The following is a 12,889-nucleotide window of genomic DNA, read 5'->3' on the forward strand; positions in this document are numbered from 1 at the left end:
TTTCAGCAAGATATAACAGCTTGTTTTAAGAAAATAATACCTTAATATTTATGAAAAAGTTCTAGCTCCATTGGCAGATTATTTTATTTATAACAAATGACTGAAAGAATCTGCCAATGGAACTAGAATCGGGTTGCTAGGTAACGGGCTGGGTTTTGGCTGGGGTTGCTAGGTAACGGGCTGGGCTTGGCTGGGGTTGCTAGGTAACGACGCAGTGGAACATTCTACCAGTGGAACTAGAACTTTTTCACCAATATTAAGGAATAATTTACTTAAAACAAGCCTCTGTATCTTGAAAAGCCACTTGTAAGTTATTTTTTTTATTTTAAATGTACTAAGATATCTGCACTAGAAACTAGACCACCATTTTTTTAGAAGATTTTGTATTTTTGCATGAACTGTTCTTTACAAAATTAAAGTTTATTAGTCTTGCATAATTATACCATTATGAATATATTACTTGAAAATGGTGTCATTACAACAATATTATCGTTTATTGCGATAATTGCTCCAACAATTTATAGTCAAGCAAAATTTTTTATTGTGACAAGTTTAGTTCTAGATAGAATAAAGTAACATTTAAGTTTTGGAAAGTAAAATCTCAGTTATGGGAAAGTACAGTTTGGATTATTTAATGTTTTGTTTATTATTATTATTAACTCTGTATTTTAAAGTTTTTTGAAGAGACCTGACCAATATTTGTGTAACTATATTCAAAATAACCTTCAGAAGTTATTTACAGACACAAGCTTTTTTGAAAGACCATTTCTAAGACATTCAGCCATAAGATCTCCATGTTTTTCTTTTCACTTGCATATTTTCTATAGAGATAAACATTTTTAAAGTGTGCAGACAGCAGAATATATCGCAGTCAGAACCAGTTAGGAATGATACCCTGCGATTCAAACAGAGGAGGAGTTAATTAGAGGATTTCCCACTCAGGCTCAACAGTAATCAAAGGCCTGAAAATGAAAGAAGGACGTTGTGGGAGGCCTGTCTGGCAGAACAGTAAACACACAAAATGACAGAGATTTTAATGGCCAAAAGACCAACTTAACTAGATTTTATTTTTACATAAACATGGAGTTAGAGGAAACGTAAGCTCACTGTTCTCAGGATTACCATTTGTCCGCTAAAAGGGGAGCTAATTTTTCGATTAGCGCTTTTGCTCACTTTGAAAATGTTTAGCGAACTTAGCTTCCCCTAAATTAATTTTTCCGGATAAATTCTAAACCAAGCTGTTTTATAAACGTTCAGTTGGATAAAGTTTGATGTTGTTTGTGTTGAAGTTTTGTTTATTGACTGTTGACTCTTCAAGTAGTTACATTTATATTCATGCTCTTATTGTGAAAACTGTTTATGCAGCAGTTCCACTTCCTCTCCTGGAAAAAAAAAGAAACATACAGGACCAAAATAAAACATTGATATAGCATAAGTATACAATATCTAATGGTATTGTAAGAATGTGAATTATAAAGGGTTGTAGTTTTTCAAGGGTGGATATAATTGGAATTGAAGTTAGCATGTTAGCATTAGCTTTCACCAAATACCATGTTGATATAAAGCTTAATCCTGTTGCAATAAGCTATAAATCAGTTACTCACTTGATAAATAATTTCCATTTGCATTACTTACCGTTTTTCTCTTTTTCTACTAAAACCAGGATAATAAAAGTCTTCAGCCTGGTGTTTGGGTCTCAACTAGCCCTTTTATTTTGAAGGGCAATTTTGTTTACAGAGACTTCATAAATCATTTTATTTGTTGTTTCTGTTGATTTGTTTATTTATTTTAAAATGTCCTCCAGTTTCATTAGACTTTAAAGTTTATTGATCTTTGCTTTGGTTGCATCCGACTGAATAGTGAATTACCAACACTTATTTTTTCCTTCTTTATTTTGTCTGTCATAGAAGTAACAAGCTACATGTGGAAATACAAGGAGTGGAAGGTACAGATGTTTCTCTTAAAAAAATATCTTAAAATGCAGAGTGTTCTCAGAAAGACGCCTGAAAAATCTACCTTCATTACAGTAACAAAGTATTTCTTTACTTTACAACTCTGTCAATATCTACATTAAACTGTTCATAAAGGGATCCAGAATCTTAAGCTTAACTATCTAAAACAGATAAAATACAAAACAGCTTGTTTTGGTTCTTAACTTGTTACTGGAAGAATGTGGCCTTCTGGAGTGGAGCTAAGTGAACAAAGAGTGGGAGGCGTTGGGGTCTAGGTGAAAGACTGCAGCCCTTGCAGGCCTGGGGCTCCTCTGAAGGGGACAAAGCGTGACACATTCTGACTCCCAGCGGAGAATGAATCCTCTCACACACTGATTCACAGTGGGCTCACACACCCAACAGATTCCACAACACAAAAACAGGCCAACACACACACATCCAAACATGTGGCAGTCAAGTTTCATCACCGTTATCTAACAGCCCAACATCGCCAGCCGGCCACAAACTGAGGCTTGCACAGAATCACGTTGTCCAGCGCCGGCGGCACCAAGCCTCCATTGTGTGGAGGCCGGAAAAAGAACAGGGGAGTATGATCCGCGCCGGCTGAAGCGAGAGCTTGTTAGCGAGGCGACCCTGACGCTGCGCTGACGAACAGACAGCTCATCAGGCCGCCCTTCATTACGCCACATGTTTCTGCGTTTCTTTCCTTCCCCATCAGCAAACCGCAGAATAATTCGCTTCCCAGCTGAAAATGTCACATTTGTCACAACAAGAAATCAGGATCTTGTTCACCATGTTGACCAACTCCGCTGGGATGGGGTCGTTAAACGTAAGAGGGCTCTACTACGCTGTCATGCTTCACTACAATGGTCTTTCATGCTTCATGTTGAAGAAAACCGTTTTTTAGTATCTATAACCAAACGTTTACAAAAAAAGACAGCAATCAATGATTTTGTAAGTTTCCATGGACCCTCTGCATGTTTACATCCAGAAAGCACTTGAACACAACGCTGAAGGGCGAAAAAGGTGATTCTTTTATGCCATCCATTAGAGCCACCCAACATTTCTGTTGGCTAAATGAAACTTGGAGATGTAGGCGTTAATAATTTATCGCAGTGAGCCACAACAACGCCACTACACGCATCAGGGTTCAACACTCAAACATTTCCCACACAAAGAAAGAACATTCAGTCAGTTACAGTTTTAGGTTTCCAGGCTTTATGTTAATTTTGCGATTATTAATAAGTAATCTCTGTGGTAGGTTAGCTACCGCTGCTATGAGCTAAGCTAACACAGTGGTGGTTGATTATCTAATTTAAACACCTGCTCTGCTGATATCTGTCAAAGCTGATAGTTTGCCTTTCTTTTATTTTGCATCTGAAACAAAACATAATTCCACATGATAAGATCATCAAAGTCAAACTAGCTTAACTGAACAACTTCCCTCCTCACTATTTTTTTCTTAATTAAGACTTTTTCCTGACCTCATCTAGTTGTCTTAGTGTTGACAATTGGTAGGCACTGCGTCCCTTTTCCTTTTATATATCTGCTGTACATTTAAGATTTAGCGCCATCTTGACAAGATGGGTGTGAGTAAAGAGGTTCAGGAAGCGGTGTCTGTCACTTTAAATCCAAATAACCTGCTGCTGGCCACGCCCCCCACCTCAATGTTTACACTCGCACATGAAAGTGACCACAAACAGAAGCACAATTATACAACTATACATCCTTGAAAAGCATTAGTAGAGCCTCCTGCACAACCAACAAGAATAAGCAAGTGGTTTCTGGATGGTAAATTAACAACCAAACATTTGTCTTTTCCAGCAGCCATTGTACAGCACACACAGCAGTAAATCCAGCTTGCCAAACCTGCTGGAACTCAGCTCTGTTGCTAGGTAACGGGCAGTGCCTGCTGATTTGTGACGTTACATTCTGGAGGTTTTTGAAGCGGCTCGTTTCCCAGACACCAAAAATCATTAAGTTACTGCCAACAAATGGCCGAGTCGTTTGTTTTTCCCCCAAATGCTTGAGCTGCTTTTGGAAGTTGATAGCCAAACTGAAGTACAAAAACAAGAAAAATTTGATTATTTTTTTTAATTTCATAATAGGTCCCCTTTATGAAAAGGAAAAGAGAGGAAGCAGCATGAATTAGCATGAGTCACTGTTAATTTCTAAATGGCTGGAATGTCCTTCATGCCATTTGTCAGCATGGGTCCCTTCAGCAGTAATGTTTGTATGTAAATTGATTTAATCTGCGGTCTACGAGCGCAGCTGCCCATTCCAGACCTGTGAGTGGAGGTTACCGTCAAACGGGTCCTGGTAAACAGCAGGAAGCCCGCCACGATGACTCAGTAGATCCTCTCCAATCGAGAGCCGGAGGTTTTTTCTCCTCTATCCCCTCTGACTCAGCCTTTCCCGCTGACACTCAGCTGCTGTTTGCCAGACAGCTGCGAGCTGCTGCCTTTCTTCTTCTCCCTCTTATATCGCTTTTTCTTATTAACATCCGTTTCTTCACTTCCTTTCTGTACTCTGGTTTCAATCAGAGCCACTCAACAGCTTCATAAAATGAATCAGACAACAGAAACAAAAGCATTTCTGTCCAGTTTCTACTGGGAATGTCTTATTATACTTGAAATAAGACAAAACTAACTCACACATAACTTTTCAGCAAATAGAAGGTTCTTTTAAATGAATAATTCCTTAATATTGATGAAAAAGTTCTAGTTCCTATTTCACAAAAAGACACTTTTCCCGTGTTATCAGAGAATTAACCTGCCAGTGGAACTAGAACTTAGTTGCTAGGTAACGAGCTGGGCTTGGCTGGGGTTGCTAGGTAACGGGCTGGGCTTGGTTGGGGTTGCTAGGTAACGAAAAAGTAGTACTTCCACTGGCAGATCATTTCACTTATAACAGATTTCCCCATGTTTTAAGTAGAATAATCTGCCAGTGAGCTAGTACTGTTTTACATCAGCAGTAACGTTTGCATGGTTGTTCTGTTTTGTCCTTTAAAGAACTTTCTGGAAATGTTCCCGCTTCATGTTCGGCTCAGGTCATGAAAACCTGTCTGACATTAACCCAACACTATAATATCACTGTTTCTGCAGAATTTGTTTTTTATAATTTCCAACTCATGTTTTTTGTTTCTGCTCCCCCAAAATACATTGTAGATTGATGTACATTGTATATTTGCTCCAAACGTAATGTGAAAACTTATTTAAAAGGTTTTCTATTTACTCTTTAAAGAAGAAAACAATTAGCAGCCGTTGTGCCACAACTCCCGTCCCACTGCTAAAAAATGTCCAATTTCCTCCCTCAACAAAAAAAATCTCACTAACCTCAACCTCAAACTGCGTCACGGCTGCTGAATGAAATGCAGTGAAAGCGTTTCTGTTTGTTTGTCTTGTTGTGACCTGGTTCATCTCAAACTGAAGTTGATCTCAGGCTGGTAAGTAATTAGAGGTTAATTTTACAGATGAAGAATCTCAGTGCAGCAGCAAGGTGTTGCTACTCAACTCTGCTTGACTAAATAATCACCACAATGATAATTTAGTAACTGATTATCACTAACTGGACCATAAAGTCTCAAAAAGATCATTTGCTGAAAGAACAGAAACAATTAAGCTAAAACTGTACAAAAATATCTACATTTTGCATTTAAGATAGAAAGACCTTATTTGATGTTGCATAAAGGAAAACGACTCAACTTCTGACATTTTTAAGAATTTTTTAGCTGCAAATGTTTGTTACAAATGTTTATTTTTATCTTTTCTGTATTTCTAATGTGAAATAAAATAACTTTAAGTGGTTTAATGAAAAACCTTGCAAAAACTTTTAAAAATCAATTAAATATGACCAATCTTCTTTAAAAAAGACAAAACTATCTGTAAGAAAACGGACGCTTATTAATTAATCGTTAGTCAACAAGATCAGTCAACTTTAGATTAACTCATTAATAAACTCATAATTGTATTTTAGTTTTTCATAGCGTGTTGTTAATACTGTCGTATGAACATGTTTATTGACAAATGTTTCTCTTTATCTTTAAAAAAAGTTTTGGCTTAATCACGAGTCTCAGTTAACAATTATCAATTATTAAATTAGATGACAATTGCATCAATAATCAGTTAATCGATCTTTCCGGTTAATTAATCTGATTAGTCAGACTAATCAGATTTATCACAGATTAATCTGTTTAATTCTGTAAAAGAGTTTACAGAATTAAATGTTTCAGATTGATTGATTAGTGTTAATCATGTTTAATCAGGTTAATCGTAAATTGGGCTTTTATGTTGGCTCATATTTACAGATAAAAAATTGTTTTTTTTTTTATTGCAGTTTTTGCTTAATTTCTGAAAAATGTCCCTTTTGAATCTTATGCTCCAGTTAACGATTATTCAATTTTCAAATTAACTGACAATTAGTACGATAATAGATTAATCATGATTAATGTGATTAATCGTTTCACTCTGGCTGTTTTTAAATGGTTTTATTTAAAGTTTTCAGAGTATTTGTGAGACAGTTTGGTCTCTCTGTTCATTCAGCTCCTGTGTAACCACGTCTCCCCCTGATTGTCTCCAGCTGCCTCCTGATTATTCCCCTGAGTGTATTTAACCCTCCTGTGCTGCCTGGATTTCTGTTCTCTTCGTGTTTGTCATTAAAACCGTCGTTACTGCACACCAGCCTGGGTCTACCGCCTCCATCCTCATGACAGCAGTACATGCTCAGTGCATGCAGATCTCAGGGTCTACCTGTGAGGTTGAGTGTGGAAGGCGACAGCGCCACCGGGTCTTTCAAGGAGTTCATTTCCGCTCCGTCGCGCAGCCAGATGACCTTGACCGGATCTGGAGGTCCGTGAGCCACACACCTCAGACTGAAGGCCTCATTGGCCACTACGGACATGGGCTGAGGCTCCACAGAGAAATGAGGAAGGCCTGAGCAGGAAGTTTCTGAGTCAGTTTTCATTTCACCGTGAAAACACAAACACATCCCACAGGTTGGGAGCTCACCTTCCAGCTGGATGTGCCCGACGCCGGACAGAGTCTGGTTGCCCTCGGACTCGACGGCGCACCTGTACGGTCCCATGTCCGACAGCTGGACCTTGTCAATTCTGTAGGGTGGAGAGAAATGATGGTGAAGATCTGGAAGAAACAGGTAAAAACTGATAAAACGGGAGAAACAAGCAGATTTATGCGGCGGAGGATTACCGTCGCGCTAAGAAAATTAAAAAATAAAATGAGAAAAAAGTTACACAAAAACAAAATCCTAATATTACAGGAATAAAGTCGTAATTTACGAGAATAAAGTCAAAACATTATGAAAAACTTTGACTTTATTCTCAAATTATTATGACTTTATACTTTTATTATCTTGATTTTAATGTTGTACGACTTTATTCTGGGGAATATTATAACTTTCTCATAATACTGTGACTTTAGTCTCAAAATATTGACTTTATTACGACTTTATTCTTGTGTTATTTTGATTTTATGGTTGTAATAGTTTTATTTTTATAAAGTTATAAATTTATTCTTCTAATTTTATTTTTTTTCTCATGATTTTATTTATTTTATTTTTCTTACTACGGCCTTAGTACTCTGTCATAGATTTCAGTACCAACTTTAAAGAAAAATGATTTTCTATCTTCTCATTTTATCTAGAACAGAGTTCTGTAAACTTCTTGTCACATAGGCCAAGAAAAAAAAACTAAAATAAAACAATAAAGTTGTCTGATTTTTTTTTTTTTTTTCAATTAAAAAATGTTGTGGTTTTCAAAACATCTTCAAAATGTTTTGAAAACCACATTTGACTAATTTATTCTCAGTATTAAGAGGATTTGGGTCCCTTTCTTACAAAACGTTTGCTCTCTTTAAACAGGTTTATGTATTCAGGGGCAGCGAAGTCGACTTTTCAGCTAAAGTTTCTGGATAAACGCGGTTCTACTTGGTTACAAAAACTATTTTTTTAGTTTTTATAGTTTTAGTTTCTATATTGTACTAAATATTTTGCATTGTAAGAAATAATAATTATCCTCTAATTCCAAATAAAGAGTCTCTACATCAGCCACTTGTGCTGGATGGGTCAAATTTGGATCGTTCTGGAAAGGCAGCTGGTGGCCGTACAAAATCAACTCAAGGGCCACAAATGGCCCATGAGCCGCACTTTGAACACCCCCTGATGTAGAACCACTGGAAACCAACATTATCACATAATTCAGCACCAATCCAGGTTTGGAAAGCAGATAAAATGCAGAAATGATAATTTTTCTGCAGAGATCTTATTAATAAATTTGAAGGAGCTGCTTCCTACTTGAGCGTGCTTGTGACTGTCCAGGTGTTGTCGGTGATCGTCTGGGACTGGTCCGTGTCTTCGAACTGCAGAGGAGCGCCGTCTTTGAGCCAGACCAGATCGGGCGGGACCGCGTTCTCGTCTCCGGTCCCCTTCAGCTCGCAGTGCATCCTGACCGGTTTGCCCAGGGAGGAGACGACGGTGCTGGGACTCTTTTCAAACTTCAGGTCTTTGTTTGAGCGATGAGGAAGAAGAAAACAACAAATTATTCTGAGAGCCAAGAACTTAAAACTCATCTAAAAACAAGTGTTCTGTTTTGGTTGTGATGAACACAGCAGAAGACATTTCACATTTCCTGACTTTAACACCACAAACTTCAATGTGTTTAATTGGAAATTTATTTAAAAGACCGATTCAAAGTAGTGAGTGATTATGGAGGGCAAGGAATAAATAGAAACTGTAACATTTGTTACATTTTCAACTGCTGTGGTTCACTTTCACACTGCAGAGTCCAAAACCTGTTCCCCTCCTCGCCTGTGGGGGCGCTGCACCAAGAACCCCCACAGGAAACGATTCGAAAACCTCTGAAGTGCAACTTCCTTCTTCACAAAATGTAAACAAAAATGGAGTAGAGTCAGATTTCAGCAGTTGCGGGATTTCTCATTTGTCTTTGGTAAAAATCCAAGAGCCATTTCTCCCAGAATCCCTTGCACTTTAGTCCACTTCCTGCTTCTATAATCAACTTGCTGCTAACATGTGCGTTCAAACCGCACCAGAGTTCACTTCATCTGCACAGCTTGAGGGCCACAAATGGCCCTCAAGCCACAGTTTGGGCACCCCTGCATTAAAGGGACGGCTGACTGTATCATTTAAGTAACACATGTAAACTGTGCTTCTTTTCACTCACTTTTATTGTTGCTGTTTATCTTGCAGCACAGATTTTTCCCAAGCTTGTCAAACAGTCATCTAAATCTGAGTCAGGGGCCGACCTTTGACCTCTGATCCCAGAGGGTTGAGCTGGAATACTTCTCCAGTTAACTGCAGATTCCACAGTCAGCACTGTTTACTTTCTGCATAACAAATTGGGATTTTGAAGCTGCTCTGTTTTGTTGTTTTTCTCTCTTTGTGGCTTTTGCTTCAAAAGTCCTTCTTGCCTTTTATTTTCATGCTTGGTTGAGCTTCACTGTATCCTTTGGCTGCTTTCAGGGAAGCTTGTAACCCTTTTATGAGAATGCAGATATCCAGAGAGCCAGCCAGTGGACAGACTCTGTGTGTGTGTCTTTCTCTAGTAATTCATTTGTAGCTAATCCGTCCCCTCGCTTTTGTCCCCTAACCTCCTTTTCTTGCGGTCTGAACCCTTCTGAGTTGCATCCATGCTGCAGAATCTGAACGTGCACATACCAAAAATACCTCACAAAGGTTGCGCTGTTATCCTCCTCGCATTCCCTCCCCGTTTCTGACTTTTTCAGCGTAATTCCTCCCCTCCGTTTCAGAGCGGCGCCTTTGCCCTTTCCATACCATTCTTTGGATTAATTGCTTTTGGATTTCGGCGCCTTCCCTTTGGTCCAAACTCTTTCTCCTCCGCTGTTGCCCCCTCGGCCCATCCATCATTTCCAGGGCCTGACTCAGACTCAGACTCAGAGTTGAGTCATACGCCAGACATTCACACCTCTGAGCTGCCCACCCCCACTTCTCAAATTATTCTCAAACTTCTAAAACGGTAAGAATAAAAAAATAAGCTAATTTTAAGCAGGGCTGAAATGATTAATTGGATTAATCATGATTAATCGATAATTGAAATAACTAATTTATAGACTAAAAAGAAAAAACAATTTGCTTAAAGAACATATTCAGAGCAGCAATTAAGCCAAATTTGTACTAAAAAATCTACATTTTGCATTAATATATATAAAAAATGTCTGTTTGTAAATATGTTCTATTCAGTTTCATTGTTTTGGCTTCAGCTGGTTTAAATTCTGTAAATAAGGCGTCTTTAATAAAAAAAATAAAAAATAAATAAAAAAAATCAACTGATCAGTCCTGCACTGGATTGATTATTTGTTAGCTGCAGATACTATTCAACAAATTATCAAACATTCACTAAAGGAATACTTTGTAATTGCATTTTAGACAATAAGATCTTTATTTTCTTATTTAAAAAGTATCTTTATTATTTCCTTTAATGTATGTCTAGTAATGTATAAAATAAGCTCAAGTATTTAGATGAAAAATCTTCAGAATGTGACCATAGTTTTAGCCAATTAATCGTTTGAATAATCAATAGAATAATAGATTCCTTTAGCTGCAGTCTGTTATATAATTTTGTCCCTGACAGCAGATTCCTCCTGAAACACATTTAACTGGTTTGAGTTTCAATTCTGCTGTAATCTGAGTTAAACAAGTCCGACTTCAGCTTTTGCTGAACGAGATTCGTTTCCTGCTTCGCTGGTTTGGATTTGAGTGTCGTAACAGTTTCAGTGTATCTGCAGCTCCAACTCGTCCGTCACACTCCGCAGCTTTCTGAAGAGAAAAACAATATTCCTAGCATATCTAATATGAAACATTATTTTTCTCTTCTGCTTGGCTGATTGTGTTGCTTCACTAAGGTTTCCACTTTATCTGGATTTAAATGCCTTTTTTTTGCTGGAACATCTCTTTATTATCCCACATGAATCTAATTTTAAAGTCTGGATTCTTAGCTGGAAAACAGGACTTTAAGAACAGCAACAAGTTGGAAAATCAGCAGGATGAAGGCTTTCAGAAAGTTTCAGAAAAACATTAGATTATAAGGTTGTTTGGTGTATTTTTTTATTCCGTAGTTTTATTTTGTGTGTTTTGTCCCTGTATTTATTTTTGTGCTTTAACATCAACTTGCCAAAGAGATTATTTCATTCATAAAAACAAACAGTTAACCAGATTGCCTTGACTAGGTGTGAAAAAGTTTATTTTCCCTGAGTCCTCATAACTGGTGATCAGTCTTGCACATCACTGTTGATGACTTTTAGTCCACTTTTGTTTTCATAATTGATTTAATTCAAACGTTTGCCACAACATCTCAATTAGATTTAAGCCCAGATTTTGACTAGGCCATTGTAAAACCCTTTTTTCATTCAATTAAAGGTGTATTTAGTAGTGTACTTTGGATCACTGTCCTGTTAAATAGCCATAAAAAGTCCAGTATTCATCATTCAATCAAAGCAGGTCAAGATCATCACACCACCTCCATGATGAGCTGCTAGGAGGGGCTTTGGCTCCTACAGCAGTGTTAGCATACGAATGTAACGGTACACAAAGTTCCCATTTGGCTTCCACATCCTTTTATGCCCCCAAAGATTTTTGGGATGGTCAAGATATTAGTCGGTAAATGTGACACAAACCCTTGTGTTTACGATCCGTTGTAACAGAAAGAAGAAGCCTTCTTGAGTTCGCTAACGGTCGGCCGTGACGTATGTAACGCGCCTGTTCGACGCCATGATGCTTACCGGAAGTAGTGTGCGCTGTAAACAACAATCCTCTACTGAGAAGAGAGAAGCACCGAGCCGAACGAGGCGGCTGCTAATGTTATTTCAATATCTGGAAACGTCGACCCACACGGACTGAACGGCTTGGTTCACGTCCTTCGCCGCCATAGCTAAACTGACGTCATCGTCCACAACTCCGCCTTCTGTTCGCTGATTGGCCCGGCGAAATTCAGCGGGAGAAAGCTAGCCTGGCGAGCCTGGATGAGATGTTAATGCTCTTCTGGAGTAACTTTGGTAAACTAGCCACTCCTGGAAAGGTTCACCACTGTTTTATGTTTTCTTCATTTGAAGACAGACGCTGTTACTGTGGTTTGCTGGAGGCAAAAAGCACCAGAACCAGGCAAAAAGTGTCTAATCACATTTATTAACAAGAGGGCAAGGTTTGTTTGGACAACTTTCCCCCCCTAATAAGTAAATACGTCTGTCTATCTATCACAATGTATAAGCAACACAAGATTGATTGAGACAACAATTTAAAATAAATGAAAATCATTTTTCAAATAATTAAGCTTAAAAAAAACTTACTGTATATTTCCCAGACTAATTTCACACTAAAATTGTTGCCTGCTGTTAATAGTAGAGTAAATCTGATCCTGACCAATCACAGCAACGTTTTCATTGAGTCACCGATTCCACTGAGATGCATCACAGAAAAACTTTTCAACTTTTTTCCATCAAACTGCAAACACACGGAAAGTTACATTTAGAAGTGGATCACATGTTTGTTTGATTTTAAAAGTATTGTTGTTTCGACTTAATTCTGATTGGAGGATGTTTTTTATAGTTAGGGTGTTCAATTAAGCTATAGGTCTGCAACAACAATAATAAATGTGCGTTTTTCTTTAGAGCAATTTATGATAGCCAGATGTTGCGGCTGCTCAGCGCCCTCAAAGCAAATTACTTTAAGGAGTGAACATCAAAAGAAATCTCACGGGGCAAATTGCTCGTTACTTATACAGTCAAATTAATCCGCAGGTACCTGACAGCTGTGCGCCAGAGACGGGCGCAAAAACGACGCTGAGGATGAGAAAGCAGCACCTCCAGCGCGCCATGGTTCCTCCCGGCAGATCACCTGGAAAACTGGGCTTGAGGGGGAAAACAGCCAACCTGGAGCGGGACTCCATCAAAGCA

General features: G+C 38.2%; 1 protein-coding gene across 1 annotated transcript in view; it reads right to left on the reverse strand.

Moving 5' to 3' along the window:
• The window catches only part of axl (AXL receptor tyrosine kinase), a 38,534-nt gene extending 25,652 nt beyond the window's left edge, over positions 1-12,882 (reverse strand). Inside the window, exons 1-4 of the mRNA XM_015032496.1 lie at positions 12,738-12,882; positions 8,259-8,466; positions 6,959-7,059; positions 6,701-6,883 (exon numbers count right to left, since the gene is read on the reverse strand). Of these exons, the coding sequence (XP_014887982.1) occupies positions 6,701-6,883; positions 6,959-7,059; positions 8,259-8,466; positions 12,738-12,882 (637 nt within the window). The remainder of the gene's footprint in view (positions 1-6,700; positions 6,884-6,958; positions 7,060-8,258; positions 8,467-12,737) is intronic.
• Between the last annotated feature and the right edge of the window lie 7 nt (positions 12,883-12,889).

Source organism: Poecilia latipinna, unplaced genomic scaffold, assembly GCF_001443285.1.
Source record: "Poecilia latipinna isolate Pla-1442-1.1 unplaced genomic scaffold, P_latipinna-1.0 Scaffold15, whole genome shotgun sequence".
Classification (NCBI taxonomy): Eukaryota; Metazoa; Chordata; class Actinopteri; order Cyprinodontiformes; family Poeciliidae; genus Poecilia; species Poecilia latipinna.